Source organism: Lichenostomus cassidix, chromosome 5 (genome assembly GCF_008360975.1).
Source record: "Lichenostomus cassidix isolate B80296 chromosome 5, HeHo_3.0, whole genome shotgun sequence".
NCBI classification, from domain to species: domain Eukaryota; kingdom Metazoa; phylum Chordata; class Aves; order Passeriformes; family Meliphagidae; genus Lichenostomus; species Lichenostomus cassidix.
The window spans coordinates 58,521,579-58,541,561 of NC_139486.1; the positions used below are offsets into that span (position 1 = coordinate 58,521,579).

At 43.7% G+C, this 19,983-nt stretch overlaps 2 protein-coding genes across 2 annotated transcripts in view; one reads left to right on the forward strand and one right to left on the reverse strand.

Annotated features, from left to right (window-relative positions):
- The window catches only part of ANO3 (anoctamin 3), a 228,487-nt gene extending 209,497 nt beyond the window's left edge, over window positions 1-18,990 (reverse strand). Inside the window, exon 1 of the mRNA XM_085063267.1 lies at window positions 18,799-18,990. Coding sequence (XP_084919393.1) covers window positions 18,799-18,973 — 175 coding nt within the window. The 5' untranslated portion in view covers window positions 18,974-18,990. The remainder of the gene's footprint in view (window positions 1-18,798) is intronic.
- On the forward strand, window positions 1,946-2,917 carry LOC146436754 (mas-related G-protein coupled receptor member H-like). The gene has a single exon (XM_085063885.1). The coding sequence runs from the start codon at window positions 1,946-1,948 to the stop codon at window positions 2,915-2,917; it is 972 nt and encodes a 323-aa protein (XP_084920011.1).
- Window positions 18,991-19,983: the final 993 nt, after the last annotated feature.

Genomic DNA, 19,983 nt, shown 5'->3' on the forward strand with positions numbered 1-19,983 from the left:
TCTTCTAGGCATGCTTCCCTGTAAAATAGCCAATTTCATCCCTTCCTCCTTTATTCTTTGTATACAATCTCACAAAGCACACTACTGACCTTCGGGTCCTGGCCAATCATTTTCTGTAGGATATTCAGTGTCACATCCCTGAGCAGCCCAAGCAGACAAATCAGGATTGTAAACATTATTTCAAAATGCATCTTGCACAAACAAATCTGAGCTCAAGATTAAGAACTCCTGAAGAGACCCCTGAATCCAGGGTTACCCTGATGCTCCCTGGTTGTGCAAATACACCACCCAAGGAGCAGGGACTTGCTTAGCCTTTGTTTAAACCATTCCACTGTATAATTTACTTCATGCTGACTATAATCCTCTATCACATCCCTCCTCACCTGCTGTCCATCAGCCTCGAATTCCATTTTTCATCTCCATGGCAGTCTCACATCTATCAATCCATCTGGGGACCCAGCCTCCTCAGAATCCACAGAACCCCAAACATCTCTATCCCATTTATCAGGATCCCACTGTACTCCAGCCCCTGCAATACCTGTATTCACTTGGTTTGGCTCCACTCATCCCCTTCTTTTCTTACACTCCTGCTGCACCACCCCACATCCAGAATTTTTGGCTACAGTCTGCTGTGTCCAACTCAGCAGCAAGCAGGTTATTCTGGAACTGTAACATCACCATTTGATTGTGCAAATCACACACCTGTCACCCCATGTGGGAGCATTCCAACAACACTTGTTCCTTCTGTTGGTGCTGCTTCTGATACACTGTTTGAAAAATCCATCCTTGTCTTCCCAAACCTAGCTCTTTTCCCCTTCTATTATGCAAATTTTGGATTCATTTTATACATCCAGGCCTTCAGCTTCTTTTAACTAATTTCCTGACTGCTTGCACGATCCTCCAGCCTTAGACCACTTGACAACCAGTGAACTACAGGGAAGCTCATCCCATTCAGGAATTTTAAACGGGACCTATTCCTTACATTTAGGTTTGAAAAGTGACTTTTCTTTCTGATAGAGCCAGACTACATGAATTTTGTTCTGCCAGTGGGCAGGGTTGGCACCAAAACCACAGACACCAACTTCAGCAATTAAGTGTCATTTACTACAGCTCAAAGCAGCAAGGAATTACCAAAGGAGAAGCTCAGCAGTGCACCTCAGCATTACTACCAAAGATTGCCTACAGGGATTACAAAGATACAGCACCAGCGACCTTAATATTTCATTGTCCTACAGAGCTGCACAGCAGCTGGGGAAGCCCTTGTCACAGCCAAGCACTGGAGAGCCCCTGCCAGGACTGGGAATTCCTGCAGATGAATCCACTGGCAGGCTGTCTTGGATTGATGATATGATAATCCTTTATCCCCTATCGTTGGTTTATATGCCCAAGAAAGAAAAAATGTGTAAAATGTGTGGTCCTGTCTCTTTAACTGCACCCAGCCGCAGAGAGAAACGCGGGTTGTTTTGAAAACATTTTCTCCAAGCCTTGCTCCGGGGGAGGATTCGTCGCCCGGCAGAGACTGCGTGCTGGACGGGGGTCAGAGTGAGCTCTGTTCCCGTTTTTTCCATTCTTCTTCTTTTTTCCTCGTTTGGACCCCTTCTCTTCTATCTGCTTTGCCACCCGGAGACCCAGGAGGGCCAGAGGACAGCAGAGCTCTCCAGGGAGCTCCACCCGGCCCCGGGGGGGAGAGGAGGAGAGGGACTGCGTCTGAGAAAAGGACTTTTTAATCAGGTTGAATAACTCCTTTTCACCTTGGTTTTCCCCTTCCCCTGTGCCCTGCAGGGCACTCTGCGTGGTTTTGTTAAATAAATAGCTTTTTCTTCACTTCCATCTAAGAGGTTCTGTTGGGGGTGGGGGAGGGGGTGTCAGGGCCCTTCGCTCTCGGAGGAGAGAGAGTCTTATCATTAACCCGGGACAGCAGCCACTGGGTTCAGGATCATTCACCATGGAGGAGACCAGCACAACAAACCTCACCCTGAATGGATCTGTGGACTTGGAGGAATATCTCCCAGATCAATGCTCGAGCTTTCCCTACACACTGATTGCTCTTGCAGGGGTCTGTCTGGGGATTTCCCTCTGTGGGCTGGTGGGGAATGGGATGGTTGTGTGGTTCCTGGGCTTCCACATGAAGCAGAACCCTTTCACTGTCTACATCCTAAATCTGGCTGTAGCTGACTTCTCCCTGCTCCTCCTGCTCTTCCTGCTTTTACTAGGTTTTCTGACCTTAGCAGCATTTTGCACATCTTTGATTCATCTTGCTCCTCTCTACATAGATTTTGTATTTGCAGTGGAACTGCTGTGCCACCTGTTTGACCTGAGCAGCCTGGGGCTGCTGACAGCCCTCAGCATGGAGCGCTGTGTCTCCATCCTCTGCCCCATCTGGTACCAAAGCCACCGCCCCCGGCACCTCTCGGGTGTCATCAGTGGGTCCCTCTGGGTTCTCACTGGGGTTTTGGTGTCCTCCCTCTACCTCACCTTTACTGAAGACTCAGGGACAGTCCTTGCAGCTGTAGCCCTTGTGATTTCCCTGATTCTGTCCATAGTGATGTTGGTTTCCAACCTGTTCCTGTTCCTCAAGCTCTGCTGTGGCTCCCAGAGGTGGCAGCCAGGGAAGCCCTGTGTCACCATCCTGCTCAACATCCTGCTCTTCTTTGCCTTCAGCATCCCTTTCTGCTTGGAGGTTCTCCTCAACCTTTCTGATTCTGTCCAGTTATTCCCAGAAAACTCCTCCTTGCTGCTGGCACTGCTGAACAGCAGCCTCAACCCTGTGTTTTATGTGCTGGTGGGGAGCTGCCAGCAGCACTTTCTGTGCTCCATCAAAGTCGCTCTGTGGAGGGTGTTTGAGGAGAAAAGCAGGAGTGAGGAGGGGAGCCACAGCCCTGGGGACACTGCTGGGGTGGAGGTGACAGCTCTGTGAGGCACTGCTGGACATGAGGCATCTGGAGATGTGTCAGAGACAGCCAGAAGTATGGGGACATGAGGCCACACGGCTCTGAGCCAGAGCAGCCTGGCTCAGCCCTGTTCTCTGGCTGTACTCCCCATGGAATGACCCTCTGTGTTGGTTTTGCTTGGCCCAGTTTTTGTTAGTAGGGGTGCCACAAAGATGGCTCCTGTGAGAAGCTTCTGGAAGCTTTCACTCTGTCCAACAGAGCCAATCTCTAATGCTCTGAAGATGATATATATGCTGCTGGCCAAGCCTGTGCCACTTAGAGATGGTGGGTACTCCTCTGTGATAACATATTGGAGGAGAAATCAAAGCAAATGTGCATGCAGTTGTTTCTAGCCAGGGAAGGAGGAAGAGGAGGTGACATGTGAGGGAAACAACATGGAGACACCAAGGGCAGTGCAGAAGGTGAGGGAAGAGGTGCTCCATGCACCAGAGGCAAGTTTCCTCTGTAGGCTGTGGTGAAGCCCATGGTGAAGCAGCTGTGCCCCTGCAGCCCATGGGGTCCAACAGGGATGCAGAAATCCACCCACAGCCCATGGAGGAAGTGCCCCATGCCAAAGTGGGTGGGTGCCTGGAGGAGGCTGTGATCCAGTGGAAGTCCCAGTGGAGAGAGAGAGCCCTTGATTCCAGGCTGGAGCAGCCTGTGCTTGGAGGAGTGCAGCCTGTGGATGAGGGAGCCAAGCACAGCAGTTTGGGAGGACTGAATGCCCGTGGGAGGAGCTGACATTGCAGCAGGATTGTCTGTGTTGCTGCTGCTCCTGAGTTTGGAGCTGCACTGGAGGAGTTCCCAGAGAACTGTCTCCTGTGGCAAGGAGCCCATGGCAATGCAGGGAAGGACCTCTCTCCCTGAGCAGTGGAAGATCCTGGGGATGAGCTGACCCAAAGCCCCACACCCTGCCCTCCCTGCACTGTTGGTGGGAAGGAGGGAGGGGGTGAGAGGAAAAACAGTGTCTTTAAGGGTTTCTTTTACTTCTCATTATCCTCCTTTGAGTCTGTTAGTAATAAATTCACTTTCCAACTTTAAGTGGAGCCTGTTTTTCCCTTGAAGTGTTTTCTCACTGTCCTTTATTTCGACTCATGAACGCTTAACTGATATATTTTTTTCCTCCCCTCTTCCCGGATGTGGCAGGGGAGAGAACAAGCAAGCAGCTGCCATAGGTGCCTGGCATTCAGTGAGGCTGAAACCATGGCAGACACTCAGGAGGATGTGGATGCACAGAAATTAGTCTGAGGAAAGTGATGTTTAGGTATTAGATAAGTTTTAATGACTATATATGGTTATAATGGATAAAACCCCTGCTGTAAAGTCTCACCTCAGACATAGAACAAAGAGACATCCTTCTGTTTGTCCTGTGCAGGTAAAGAATTCCTGCTTCCTAATGCTTCCCATTGTGTTAGAAAGTTTATTCCAGCCCCTTTTGGTATCGCTCCCCATTCCTATTTCCACCCTACTCCCATCCCACCCCATCCCATCCCATCCCATCCCATCCCATCCCATCCCATCCAGCAGCTTTCCCGGCCTCTCCCTGGCTCTGAGCACAACCTGTAGCTCTGCTGCTCTCCAGTGAGGACATTTGGGATCGGCAGCATCCACACCCTTCCTGACCTCTCCTGACCTCTCCGACACACCCAGACTCCCCCTGGGGCCACCTTCCCCCCTGACAGTCCCACTGCTGCCCTGCTCCAGCCGGGACCAGGGAGATCTTTGCTGTGCCACTCAGAGAGCAGCTGGGAAGGGAATGCTGAGCCCCTGGGCCATCTTGCCCATGCCAGCTGTGCCGCTGCCATCCCAGCTCTGGGCACTCGGGATCATGGTTGCTGCAGGGAGCACAAGCCATGGCTGTGTCCCCTCCCTCCCTCCCTCCCTCCCTACCTCCCTCCCTACCTCCCTCCACCCCCATTCCCGGCTGGCAGCAGGAGCCAGAGGAAGGCAGCAAGTGCTGGCAGACGGGGTGAAGGCAGCTCAGGGTTCAGGATGGTGTTTGTTGATATCAGACTGCAGTGGGATGCAGGAACATGGTGCCAGGGGAATTTTTGGGATCACAGCTATGTTGGGAAATATCCCTTTGGGGGAATAGTGTTCTAGGACCTGGGAGGGAAGAGGAAAGCCATGCTCCAATGTGCTCCATGCAGAGCATCCCTCCCACATGCCCCTGCTCACTTCTCCTGCAGGAATACACTGTGGGAGGGAAATCCTGAGGATATTTATTAATCAGGTGACTCAAGGAAACCCTCAGCCACTGTGTTGGGGTCCTTCAGCAGTGCAGTTGAAGGGATCAACAGGCTCAGACTGCTGTGTCTCTGGTGCTGTCTTTTTTGCGGGCAGAGTTGTCTTCCTGCTCATCAAAAACCCTCTGGAGAAATTCCCTTAGGGACCCCATGGAGAAGTTCCTCCAACACCTCCCCACCAGGAAGTAGATGAAGGGTTTGCTGGTGCTGTTGATGCAGTTGAGCAGGAAAAAAACCTGGGAGGACACAACAATGTAGCCGAGATGCTGCAGGAAGTTCCAGATGGTGAGGAGGAATGTGAAGAGCACAGTGAGGAAGATAACAATGTCACGCTTGTTGAGTTGCTGCTGCTGGGAGCCACGTTTTGCCTTAATGAAGTTGATTGATGTGAAAATGACGCTGGGTACAGCTAAGAGGAGCAGGGTGATGGTGGACATGGAGATGAGAGCCACCTGACATTGCTCCTCCTGCTCTGATGGGCACAGGGAAGCCACCATGGGAATGACAGCGATGAGAGCTAAGCAGGCCAAGGATTGGACAAGGATCATCACCCGCAGCAGGCACTCGGGAAGGTGGCAGCAGAGCAGGCACAGCTTGTACATGCCCATCAACATGTAGACGGTTGTCAGCCGATACAGCACCCAGTAGTAGGAGAACACTGACACCCAGAAAAGGAAACCCAGGTACACCCGGGACATGATAGTGTAGCAGGACACATCCTCCACCAGGAAGAGCAGAGCAGAGGGGACTGTGAAGAGGAGGAGGAGGAAGTCCACAACAGCCAGCTGAAAGATTCTGGAGTTAGGGAGTTTCAGTCTGAGGAACCAGAGGACAGCCCCATTCCCAGCCAGCCCACAGAGGCCAATGAGCAGTGTGACACTGTGTATGGCCATGTTGGTGACATCTATCTCACATGGATCATCTCCTTCAGTGGGTGAGGAGGGGGGTTGACAGTGCTCACCTCCATGGATGGATGCTGGGCAGGTGGTGGGATGTGGCCCCTGGCTGTGGTCAGAGTGGATGGGGAGTCAGTGCTTGGAGAATCCCAGGATGGACCATGCAGCTCCTCAGCAGCTCCCTGCAGTAGGAAGGATTCAGTAGAGAGCAGTGAGATGTGCAGGGGAGGAGGGCAGTGGAAATAGTGGGGTGGGAGAGGGAGGTGGGACGGTTGGGATGTTCAGCAGGAGAATGATAAAGAACACAGAGAATAAGAATTTTCAGCTTCCCTGAAGCTGTTAAAAGACCAGCTGGACAAAAACATAAAAGTATGTAAAGGTGTGGACAGAGAATGACAAATGTGACTGGAACCAGTGGAGAAACAGATAAGGAGGCCTGCAGTGGTTTTGGGACAAGTTCTATAACAAGAAGCAACAACGCATGGCCAAAGGAAAATTCAAGGTAAGATCACATTTGATATTGCAGCATTCAGTGAATATAACCACCAGAGACCTCCATTAATGAACCTGCAGGAGCATTAAAGAACTCCCAGGAGCAGGTGGATGCATGGAAAATAGTTCTAGGAAAGTGATGTTTATGCATTAGAAAAGAAACTTGTTTTTATGACTTTGATTGATTATAATCGATAAAAGACCTGTTGAAAAGTCTCACCACACACAGAAAAAGGAGAGATCCTTCTGTGTGACCTGCACAGATAAAGAATTCCTGCTTCCCAATGTGTTCCACTGCATTAAAAAGTTTTTTCCATCTGATTTCAATATCAAGATACAGAAGGGAAGCTCAGGGCAGTGGAGGGAGGAGCTGGGGAGGACACTGCAGTCACTGGGAGAGGGTGGCAGGAACAGAGCAGCTGCTGGAGGAGAGGCAGGTGGGGTAGGGAGGAAGGAAAACATTGCACTGACCTGTTGAGTGTGGGGCAGCAGCAGGCAAAGGGTGTCTGTCCAGATCAGTGGCAGTTCCCAGCATCTCTTGCTCCTTTTGGATCCATATCCTAATGCAGAGCCTCCCAGGTCAGTAACACGAAGGAGAAAGTGCCCAGATCCCCAGGAGGTCCCCACTCCTGTCCCACTGACTCCTCTCTGTGCCCTGTTGCAGTTTTGCCTACCAAGACTCGGTGGAGTCACAGGGGACTCAGAAACTGCAGTTTTGGCTACATCTGAGTTTTTTGGGGTTTTTTTTTGGTTTGTGCTGCAAAGGAAGTGGCTTTTTAAAAAAGCCAGAACTGTGTAAATGGCTTGTCATTTCTTCTTGATTTTCTTCTTGATTAGAAATGCTCCCCTGCAGAATGTCCCATTCTCCAACTGCTGTCCCTTTCCTCTCCCTACAGGTTTCTACCATTGCTCATTTCTGTTCCCTGAGGGATCATGGTCCCTCCAGCAGCAGAGGGATGCTGGTGGTGCTGGTGGCACTGGAATGCTGGCAGTGCTGGTGAGGCAGCTGGGTGCTTGTGAGGAACAACTCCCATTCTGGGAAGAGCTCCAGGATCATTGCCAGAGTTCCCCTGGGCCAAAAGGAGCACAGCTGAGCCAAGAATTTCCATTTTTCTCATTCTGCTGTAGGCACACTCTGTCCAAGGAAAGGACAGCAAAGAGTTGCTTGCAGCCAGGTTATCAGCAGTTAGACACCACATTAATTACTGCCAATCCCCTTAATGATGCAATAAAAGTAATTAGAGATCAGATTTTGGAGTGCTGTTATCCCCCTATCAGCCCTTCACCAGAGCTCATCCTCCTCCATCCTGGGAGCACTTGTGGTTGTTTTTACTGATCCCACCCCTTCACCAGCAGCAACACCTTCCACTAGGCCATGTGGCTCCAAACCCCATCCAATCTGGCCTGGAACACTTCCAGGGATCCTGGGGCAGCTACAGCTTCCCTGGACAATCTGTGCCTCAGCACCCTCACAGGGAAGGATTCCTCCATAATATCACATCTGAACCCACCCTCTGTCAGTGAGAAAGCCATTCCCCCTTGTCCTGTCACTCCAAGCCCTTCTCCAAAGTCCCTCTCCAGCTCTCCTGGAGCCCCTTTAGCTCATGGATCATGAACTGTTTGCACTGGAAAGGATTGGCCCAGTGAGGGGATGTGAGATTCCATAGCTGGGGACACAAACACAGTGTCAGCGAGGAAGAGAGGAGGCAGTTCTGCTCCCAGGGTCTCCACACACACCAGATTCCAGCAGGAGCATCCCAGCTCCCAGACACATGTCAGTCTGGATGGGAATCATCTCATTTCAGCTTTCTAGGAATTCTGTGGAATTCATTGTAGGTTGCTGTCTGACTCCCAAGGGAGTGTAGAAGATGAGTCAAATGAAACCACTAACTTTCTAATGGTTAAAGCAAAGTGAGCAGCATTGATTCACCTCTTATCACAAAAAATTACATTTCTGCAATATTAAATCATCCCTCTGCTGTATGCCTGTGCTCCAGCTCACACACAGCATTCCATTATTGCATGAATCCTCTTGGAAACTGCATGGTGAAAGTCAAATACCATTGAAGTTGTGGTATACAAGTAGCAAGGCAATATTTGAACCAGGAAACAAATTTTGTAGTGCAGGGTCCTAGGGATTCACCCCAGGAATGAGAGGGGCCAAGTTCAGGCAGTTCAAAAGACAAGATTTCAGGACTGGGATTGCTTTAAAACAAAAGAGGAACCTGACACAGAGACAAACTGCTTTCCCACAGGTCTCATTGCTGAGGCTCTCTCCTGTTACTCATTTCCTGGACAAAGTCAAGAGCAGATTAGAAGCAGAGCTCTGATCCCAGCAAAGGCTCTGAAATAGTTCCTGTTTGTGAGAGCCCTGGAGAACATGATCCAGCAGGGACAAAAGGGGGCCTGGGACAGACCCCTCACTGGACACTGCCCAGGCTCACCCAGCAGGCTTCTCTCCCCTTTCCCAAGTGAGCATTCCAGGGAAGCTCTTGAAGATCCTGACCCAGGGACAGCAGCTGGTGTGTGTGAGGCAATGTGAACCCACAGTGTGTCTGCTCCAGTGAAATTCTCCAGGCTGAGAAAGGAAAGGTGAGACTCTTCTCTTTCAACACAATCCGTGTCCCCCTCGTTGAGGTGGGAGCTGCTGACTGATTTTGGTGGGGGAATTTCAGTCTGTAGGGTATTAAGGCTCTAAATATTGTGGGGAAAGGGAGAGGGGGAGTACTGAAACGAGTGTCCTGCTGAAGGAATCCAGGAGCTCAGTGGCATCAACTGACACCTGAGAATCCAGGTCAGATCCACCACAAAGCCACTTGCTCTGATATCTCCACAGGCAATCTTTTCCTTCTCCAACTGTTTTCCTCCTCCAGCTCTGTGCTGATCAAAGCCAGGAAGGAGGTATCTCCCTGGCTTTTGTGCCAGGCAGTCATACCCATCTTCCACATCCTACTAGCAATCTGTCCGGTCCCTTGCCTCTCTGTCAGAGACTGAAATAGTTCATGCCTCAAACATTGATATAAAATTTTGCTCATTATAACAAAAAGTGTATAAAGAAGCTACAATCAAGGAAACCTCCCTGAAGATACCTGACTGGGACTTTGGACTGAGTTAAACTGCTGAGATTAGATAAAGGGAAACCCTATTGTTCAGTCATCTCAGGCTGAGGGAAAGGTATGCATACACAAAGGCCAAAGCCACTAGCTGCACTAAGGATCATCCCTGGCTGAGTTTGGGGTGGGGGCAGAGCACAGGTCACAGAAGCCAAGTTTACACAGACTGGCCCAGCTGTGGAACCCCCAGCCTCACTGGCTACATCCACGGGACTTTCACATGAGAGGCAGCTGAGGGGAGTCACAATCCATCACAGACCCCCCAGAGTGCTAGGCCTGGCACCACAGGAGTGCAGGTGATGCAAGCAGAGTCTGCTGCTAGAGACTGCCCCTCCCCTGGGGGGACATGCCTGGACATTGCCCCTGGTCTGACTGTATATTAACCCATGGCATCCTGTGCTTTTGGGGGGACCATCACCACCAAGGAGACCGGCTGGAGAGGATCAACGCAACATCGTTGGGATCCACGGATGGTGATATTTTCTCTTTCCCTCTTTCTGTCCCCCCCACCTCTTTTCCTACTTCTCTTTTTCTCTCTTCTCTCTCTCTCTCATATTTTCTATCAAATAAAACTCATACTATTGACTGGCATATGGTCTCGTTTGTACCTTAATTCGGGCAGAGGTATTTCTAAAGAACCTTAATAATTAGATCATAACATTTTATTGGCATAGTCGGCAGGATAGCATTCTCTGACCCGAAGTGCCTTTCACAATACTATTGTCTTCTCTCATCAAATAATTTCATGTTCTTCCTTTTATACTATTTAATTATTAATTATTATAATAATTATACTATATCATAATTATTAATTATACTATACTATGTTAGTATATTATATACTAACAAATACAAACACTACCTTTTTTTTTAAAGGGTGGTAAGAGTTGTTATGACTCCATCCATAACAATTCTCTTACACCAACTTTCTTTGACAGGTTGTGCATATTCTAGTTTGTTTAAACACTTAGAAATTTGACTGCAATTTTCTCTGAGTACATTGTGGAAATTGAAGTGTCATCTCTGGGGGCCAGAAGTTATAGTAAACTGATATGGGGGTTCTAGTTCCCTTTAGTGTCTTTTGTTGTGCGAGTCCAGAATTGGCAGGTTTCAGTCCTGAAGCCAATTCTGCTGCTTGTGTCTCGTGGGGAGGCCTTCCTGTCTGTAGTTTGTAGTAAAAGCCTCTCCTTGGTGTTTTGTGCGGAGCTGTAAAGCTCCTGTTCGTGGTGTTGTGCGGAGCCTAAAAACTCCTGTTTGGAGGGGACCCACGCCCCTACTTTGTGTTTTTTGTGTGTGTGTGTATTTTGTTGTAAAAAGCCAGAATTGACAGGTTTCACTCCTGAAGTCACTTCTGCAACTCTTGTCTTTTAGGGAACACCCCCCACCACCCTCCCCCCCAGTCTGTGGTTTGTGTGGAAAACTAGAATTGGTTCTAACCCTGAAGCCCATTATAAAGCTGCTGCCTTGTGAAGATAGTGTTGTCCCTGTACAAGCTTAGGTATTTTTCATGCAGCTTCCTCTGTTGGGAGGCTGTAGGAAAAGTTTAGGGGAAAATTCCTATCCCAAGCAGCCAGTGTAAAGATAATGTTGTATTGTCTTTCTTTAGTTAATTTGTTACTTGCCTGTCTACCCTAGCTTAGACTTAGTGCAAGAAAAAGTGGAATAAGAAGCAATTGGTTACTAAAAATATGCTTGGTTACTAAAAAGGTGATTAGTTCTTCAAAATGTTTTAAGCAATGGCATTGCTTGTCACTAAATTTAATAATGTCCAAAAAAAAAAAATCACTAAAACTAAAAAAAAAAAAAAAAAAAAAAAAATTAATGCAATTAACAACCTGTTCCACTCAGGCAAGTATTGCCGGGGAAGCTTGTTTCTTTTCTTTTCTAGGAATGTCAAACACTCTTGCATTGAAGATAAGGAAAACGAGTATGAGAGCAGAAAATCTGCAAACAGCAAAATCATGCCTAAATGTGATGACCTTCTCTTCATGTAAAGTCTGTCATTTAGTGTTAGCAACAAGAAGTTTTATTTCATTTTAATAATTGGCCTGGTGGGCCACATTTTCACTTTTCTTTTATAGGAATGTACCAACACATGAAATGATGCTGCATGAGAGCCAGTGAAAATTTAAAATGTCACCATAATTGCTTGCATTGTCAGTTTGTTAACATTTGTAATTTATTCCTATTGTCATTGCAAGTAACTTGCTAGAAGATCAAATATTAGTTAAAATATTTTATATATTCTTATGTTTGATTTTTATCTAACTTATTTTGTCTTTTTACTGAAAAATAATGTGGCAAAAGTTGTTATAGATGCATAATTTGTCTCAACCAATTTAACCCTGAGAGTTGGTATAAGAATTTATACAAAATGCACTAATCTTCTCGGTTCTGCCTTAGAAAAATTTAAAATTATTATAATTTGGCTAAATTTTTCAAATTTACTAAGTAGTGAATTAAAAAATCCTAACAAAACACAAACGTTATATGGAATGACGTGAATAAAATACAGAAAAGCCTTCTACCAGCTCTCAAACCAATGGCTGTTAAATCTCCTGCCATATATCCTAAGAGAGTATTTTAACTCTGCCTCAAAAATTCAAGAGAAAAAACTAGTTGAGATAATACAACTGAATTTGAAAAAGAATCAATTTCATTTTTTAATTACACTGATTGTAAAGCTATAATTTCTAATTTGTTTCAAGGCTAAATTACAACAGTGCTATAATCTGAATCTTAAAAAACAGAGCATAGCCCTCATGTAAAGATAAGATTGCTTAACAATAATTTTTATAAAATCTTTTGTATGTTAATTTTGTATCATAAAAGTAATTTTCATGATGTATAAAATTATCCAGCGAAAAAAAAATATTACCTATAAAATTCTACCAACTATATGTAAATGTGGTCGAGAAAGAAACATACATCCCTGCTAAATCCATCCACATTTATACGAAAAAAAAATGAAAACCAGCTGTATAATTCTATAACCAATTTCCAAACATATTAAGCTAACATCTAAGAGATACAATATAAAAATACCCCTCACACCCACCACCCATTTAAAAACACTAATTCCTGGGGTCGCGGGGTGGAGGTACTGACTAATGAAAATTAAATTGATGATTACAATTGAATTTATGCTTTGAACTATTGTACCTATTAGTATAATTACTCATGTTATTGCTTCTACTATTTCTATCTTTTCTCCCATTATCTTTTTTTTCATCACCTCCGTAGACAACCCATAGGCTAAAGAAGATTGCTAAAAAAGAGACATTTATTACAATGTTTGAGTCACGGGGTGGCTGTCAGAGACTGAAATAGTTCATGCCTCAAACATTGATATAAAGTTTTGCTCATTATAACAAAAACCGTATAAAGAAGCTACAATCAAGGAAACCTCCCTGAAGATACCTGACTGGGACTTTGGACTGAGTCAAACTGCTGAGATTAGATAAAGGGAAACCCTATTGTTCAATCATCTCAGGCTGAGGGAAAGGTATGCATACACAAAGGCCAAAGCTACCAGCTGTGCTGAGAATCATCCCTGGCTGAGTTTGGGGTGGGGGCAGAGCACAGGTCACAGAAGCCAAGTTTACACAAACTGGCTCAGCTGTGGAACCCCCAACCCCACAGGCCACATCCACGGGACTTTCACGTGAGAGGCAGCTGAGGGGGAGTCACAATCCATCACAGACCCCCCAGAGTGCTAGGCCTGGCACCACAGGAGTGCAGGTGATGCAAGCAGAGTTTGCTGCAAGAGACTGCCCCTCCCCTGGGAGGACATGCCTGGACATTGCCCCTGGTCTGACTGTATATTAACCCATGGCATCCTGTGCTTTTGGGGGGACCATCACCACCAAGGAGACCGGCTGGAGAGGATCAACGCAACATCGTTGGGATCCACGGATGGTGATATTTTCTCTTTCCCTCTTTCTGTCCCCCCCACCTCTTTTCTTACTTCTCTTTTTCTCTCTTTTCTTCTCTCTCTCTCTCATAATTTCTCTTAAATAAAACCCATACTATTGACTGGCATACGGTCTCGTTTGTACCTTAATTTGGGCAGAGGTATTTCTAAAGAACATTAATAATTGGATCATAACATTTCCATACACAAAAAAATATATCCATTTTAGAAATAATAATCTTCAATGTTCAAAACTTTAAAACAGAAACCTGAGGCTGCTTGATTCCAAAAACTATACAGCCAAATGGTTTTGAATAATTGCACTTTCTCAAGAGATTGATGTAGTTGCATCTAAGTGATTTCACCATGCCCTCCCTCTTCTCCACCAAAGGCAGGAACACAAAAATGAGAGAGAACTAAATGATTACGAATATTTTTGCACATATAGATACATAATTCCTCGAGATACCATTCTCAATTTATTATTTTACCAGCAAAACAGCACATTTTAGGACTGAGACTAATAGGCAGCTGAATCCTTTCTCACTATGTACTTTTGGAAAAACACATGAGTCTTCCAGAACCACTCAGAACTTTCTATGTATAACATTCAGCTGCCTGCACAGATAACTCCATATAATTCTCTCTCTCCCACGATGTCCTTTCTAAATTTTACTAAACTTGTGTTTTCAGGAAGTTTTTTTTCTTCTTTTGTTGTTTTGGTTCTTTTAAATCAGATGAATGTAGATTGTAGTACAATACTGATACAAATATCACAAAGGTCTGTGAAGTCTGCCAGAGTTTCTATACATTTTTGGTGGTGTAATCATGAAAAAAACATATTTGGGGTTTCTAACAGAGCAAGCAGTAACTTATATACAATGTACTAAATGACATCATTTGTTTCCTCACTCACACAGCCATCAGAACTGACAGTGAAGTCAGTGTTCAAACATGAAATACAACTGTATTCTGCATCACCAGAGGAGCATCCTTTGCTTACCAAAGTTATTGATACACAGCCATCAGTCTGTTCTACTTACAATGCTCACAGGCTTCAGACTTGTTTTTTATAATTTTATGAAAAATTATATTTTTATAAAGTTGCATATAGATACATCACTCAAGACTTAACTGTTATGAAACCTGAAATTCCTCAGTGACCTCCCCATCCACACCGAGTCGTCTTGCATTTTCTAACATACTGGAGGCCTGCTTATCAATTTATGTTCATTATTCAAGTAAAAAGGACTTAAGCATAAAATCCCACTTCTGACAGGTATGATACAAGCATTTCATGGTTGTATTTAGGCTTTGCAAGTGTAAGGTACACTGTGCTACAGGAAGACTGCTCAGACTCATCTGTTTTGCAAGTGTTGACTTCACATTTCAAACAAAGGAGAGCTTTTGCTTTTGCTTTTTTCTGTAAGGTCAGCACATTCTTTACATAGACATACTTCTATTGCTACTAGACAGCTCAGGAAATAAAATCCACTGGTATAAATCATTAGTGTCTTCTCTCAGAGTCTGTTGAACAACCCCACTCTCCATTGAAAGTCAACATCCCATTAAATGAAGGAAGAGCACAGAGGAGAAATTATGCCTCTGGGAGAAGTTAGATTTCTATATTCAGTTTAGTTGCCATTTATCCCAGCCATGTAAGGATAGAAGTCATGACCCCCAGGGGAAGAGGTGAGTGCCTCAGTCTGGCAGGTCTCTCTGCTAACTCTGCATTATTCTTTAGATACAGGATCATTTTGTGTATTATTAATGACATTTTAATTCTGAGGGTAGTGCCAAAGAGAGATAGATCTTCCAGTTGTAGCTCATTGTACATCTTCAGGCTGAGTAGCAAAAAGACTGACTCTTGCCAGCACTGAAGACCAAGGTATATATATGGTATATTTATATATATGCTACATAAATTTGAGTCCCAGTCTTCATCCTTGTATGAATTAATATTCTTTTTCTCCCTTTCTCTTCACCTGCAAGCACCACAGCAGATGCCCTGAAATACTCATCAGTGAAAGAACCACATAAAAGGCAAAAAAAAGTAGTTTTTTTTCTAGCCTTGTACCATTCTACCAAAAGCCACAGAGTCAAACTCATGTGATTTTGTGCATGTCTCATTTCAGAACAACTCAAGTGCTGCATGCACCCTGACTCAACCAATAATGATTTTAGGTGGAATGTTTTCAGTCTCTTCCTGACTAACACGAGATGAAGTAGAACAGCCAGTATCAGGGATAATAATAATGTTTGAATCTGCACAAATATTTACATCTGCAATATCCAGATAAGTTTTGCTGGCTGTGAGAAGTCTGAATAGCAAATACACCAGGCCCTGGAGGAAATTCTACTCTGGTCAGTACAACAGAAAAGTTGTTCTGTATTTCTCTATGAGGAACAGCCTGGTTTGCATTGGTGAAAAGAAACTGCTGTGGCTGTGACACTTGCATTCATGCTATACATTGTATTAAAAATTATTTACAGAGTAAGTGTCTTAAAAATCAAAATAAGCTTGATTTTTTTTTTAAGTTTGCTTGACATCTCTAAAAATCTACCAGTCCCAGATTATCTGCTATGTATGAAGTGTCACTGCTCCATTCAAGCTTTCACACAGAGTCCAGCTGATCCAAGTGCCACGAAAGCCAACAATTGTCTCTGATCTGTTCCTGGGGCATTCATCAACCAATCTTGGGTATGCATTTCATCTCTTTAACCAATTCAAACTCACCATTGTTGTGCAAGTGATAAACCCCTAAAGATTTCAATAAGGCTCTACATGGAAAAAAAAATTCTGTACTCAGACCTTATCAATATTTTTGTTCTTATTCTAGGGTTGTTACTCTCCAATATGTTTTGATGTATGTGCAGATCCCAAAAAAAAAAATGCCTCAAGGTTGGTACTTGCATCGGAATTGAAAATAAAACAAAATAAAAATATGGTTAATATTTTTTGTCCCAGCTCCATTTCTTGAACATCAGAGTGTATTTCAAGACCTCTTTACCACTTTACATGTTGCCACTTTACTTTGTGAGTGTTCATTTTTTTGTAGGTCGTGTTTTTAAAATTAACAACACATCAGTACTACATGAAAAGCTTTTCTTAAGTGAAATCTCTCTTTATTGAATTCTCTGCTTTATGTGCCAAAAGAATTATATGATAAGCACAGCATAATAAATTTTAAACAATAAACCTCTCAAAAGAAACAGTATTTTAATGGCAAATTGAACAGAAGAACAAGGACATTGTACTGAGTACTTAATGTTTTTATAACAGACATACCTTTTCCTACCATTTGTTGGTGATATGAACAATTTCAGATGAGCCTTTTAAATCCTTTAAAAAAAAAAACAGTTGAAAATCTGAAGTTCATTGAGACAAAATAGAAGATTCCCAAGGCTGCAGCTGTAGAGGTGGAAGCCCATGGGGCAGAGATGAAAACATTAGCAAACCTCAGGGCAGCACCCCAATGTGGGATGTTGATTTCACTGGAGGTTTTCATATTACCATTTGAAAACAAACAAATGGACAAACTAAAACAACCCATACCTAAATTCTGAGAGGAAAACTTCTGTTAATTACCATAGCTTGAAGTTTTCTTCTTCCTGCCAAGCAGCATTGTTGGGAAACAGTTTACTCAAACCATCATGGTAGCAAAACCAAGAGTGTGATTGAGTTAATTTTTATCAAAAGCCATGGCTGAGCAAGTAGAAGTCCCTTTTAGGGAAAGACATGTGGAAGCCAAATAAAACTTGTTTATATTCTCCATTAAGGCTTCACCAACACAACACAACACTGGAAACTACAAAGGGCTTGCTTAAAGGCTGGTAAAAAAAACATATCAAGGAAAATTTTAGAAGGCAAATGATGAGATGGCATTTGCTTTAAATGATCATTCATAAACCCCCCGAAAACATTAGGACAATGTGTCAGTGTTTATTTGATTCTGCTCATGATGCAAAAATACAAACCAAGAAAATCTCCAAACTCTGACAAAACATTTGTCAGAGATGCTTGTTAGCACTGTTTCTGCTTCAGGAATATTAAACAGTGTTTGCAACAAATACTAGCAAGACAAAATTCTTTTTAAAAGAATGTAATAATTTTTTCTGAATGGAAGAATCCAACATGGAAGTGTTGTTTTTCATTACCTCCTTTGTGCAGAATTCTGAGCGGTTTAGTTCCACAAACAGTATGTTTCCAGCTTATGCTGGAAGTTCATTTCATTCTTTATCAACAAGATAGGCTAAAAATGTTAGTTTGACATTTAAGGAACATAGCCCAGCAAATCACCTAGCACATGCATAAGTTCTTTAATGACACTTTTATGGAGTATTTTTAAATTTATGTTACAGGATCCCAAGGGAACAGACAGACACCTGATTCCAGACCTTACAAACCCCACTGACATAAAAGATAAAATTTCCAAAGTGCATCAACTGTGAAAATTCTGTTTCACAAAAGTTACTGAAGGCTTTACAGAAAGAGAAATTAGAAAATTTCTATTAGTGAACGCACAAGCCATCTGCTTTTCTTGCAAAAGGAGCATCCCAACCATACAACCATTTTAATGTGTAAGACCTGAATTTATATGTAAAAAATGTTCCAAACATTTGTTGCAGAGTTAAAAACATTACCATTTGATTCATATATTCACCTACTTCAGCCAATCTGAAAGGTGCAGACTTCCTCTGCACTTTGGTTGTCCTATCATAGGATAAAGTGTCAATTAGATTTAGATATTCTCCACTTGCCAAGCCTGTGTTTTGTTCTGGAGCCATAAGAAAGTGAAACCATGATGAAAATCAAATTATTCTTTGAGGATTGTGAAAGTCATAGTATGTGTGTAGTGCAAAAGAAATCAAAATAGTCATTCTTAGAAGGTATTCCCTAGGTGAAGAATTATCAAATACCTAAGAAGACTTTTAGGGATTAACTGAGATTCCATTGATTAACTGCAGATGTGTCACCCTGGTTATATTAGACAATTCCAGGCAGCTACATTCAGGAGACACTGATTTTTTTTTTCAACAAACATTTGTTTCAACCCTTTATCTGAACTAACAGTTCCTTCTATAATGCCTGCATGACAGCAACAATTCCTTTGTTTTCCTTGTTGGGTCTCAGAATTTACTCACCACATGTTATATGAGTAACTAGACACAGATTTGAGGAAATAAGTTATATAAATGCATGCTTACCAGCTGGTGCAGAACGTGAGCAGTGAAGTTGAAAACCATGATAATCAGCACATGATTCACTGAATTTGCTTTCCTCAAAATCTGGCTTGAAATTCTTTTTGCTCTCAATCTCATCTGAAGAAATCTTATCCAGTTCAATTATCCCAGCTGACATTTTGATAGTTTCAGTAGACATCAAATTAAAAACAAAGCTGAATTAAAGAAGAGGCCAGTTTCAGTTCAGCTTTCCCAAACTTGCAGTTTGAAAATAACTTCCTATCACAAAAAAAACCCAACAGTCTCCCCAGACTGGAAAAGTCCAAAATGTTCAGGTTCTTTTTTCATTAAATCAATGACAGAAAAACTGTATTTCCATGAATCTGCTCTTCCAGCTCTGGAGCATCTGACAAATATTGCAGCTCTTCTCTAAAACCAAAAGCTACTACTTTTGAAAGTTCTTCTGCTCTTGCAGTGACAACAACATTATGAAATTTCTGAATAGCTGCCAGAAAAACAGCAAGGATAAGCAGAGACATTTGTCTGCCTGCTGAGTTGTGGACTTCCTAACTTAAGGAGTCCAACTCACATTTTTTTCCCCACTGGTCCAGCTGGGAGGGGCTAATACCAGAGGGAACAAGGACATCCCAATCCATTCTGGCATCCTGCCTTGTTACTTGTGCCACAGTTATGCTTCCTTAGTGAACCCTCAAGTCATTGTCTGGGGTGTGTGCAGGAGGATAAATCACTAAAATCTATGTAATTCCTTGAAAATTAGTAAGAAATGCTTCTCAGTTTCTCCACTTACTATTTTAGAGCATAAAAATGCTTCTTTCTAGGAAAATATTAAGTAATGGCAATACTAAGGGAAGTGGTTTAATCTTTCAAGCTTTTTTATTATTATTTTCATTTCCTTAAATGCAATGAAATCTCACCAGAAGTCAAAACATGGAAATGATCCATCTCTTTCTGAGCTGTCCCAGCAGACTGTGGGCACTCTAAGCAGTGCCAAAGGAGTCACCCCCTTGGACATGCTGGGAGGCTTGGAGAGCAGCCAGGCAGGGGCAAGGGGATGCTCTCTTCATTGAGAGGCTTGGAATCACTCTGCCAACCCAGAAATTCCTTAAAAATAACACAGATCATAAAGCATGAACTATTTATGGGGAAAATTGCCAAACCTGAGCTACAGAAGAGGTGATATGCAATTTG

Coding starts and splice junctions, on each gene's coding strand:
- LOC146436754 (XM_085063885.1), top strand. CDS start 1,946: ATGGAGGAGACCAGCACAACAAACCTCACCCTGAATGGATCTGTGGAC.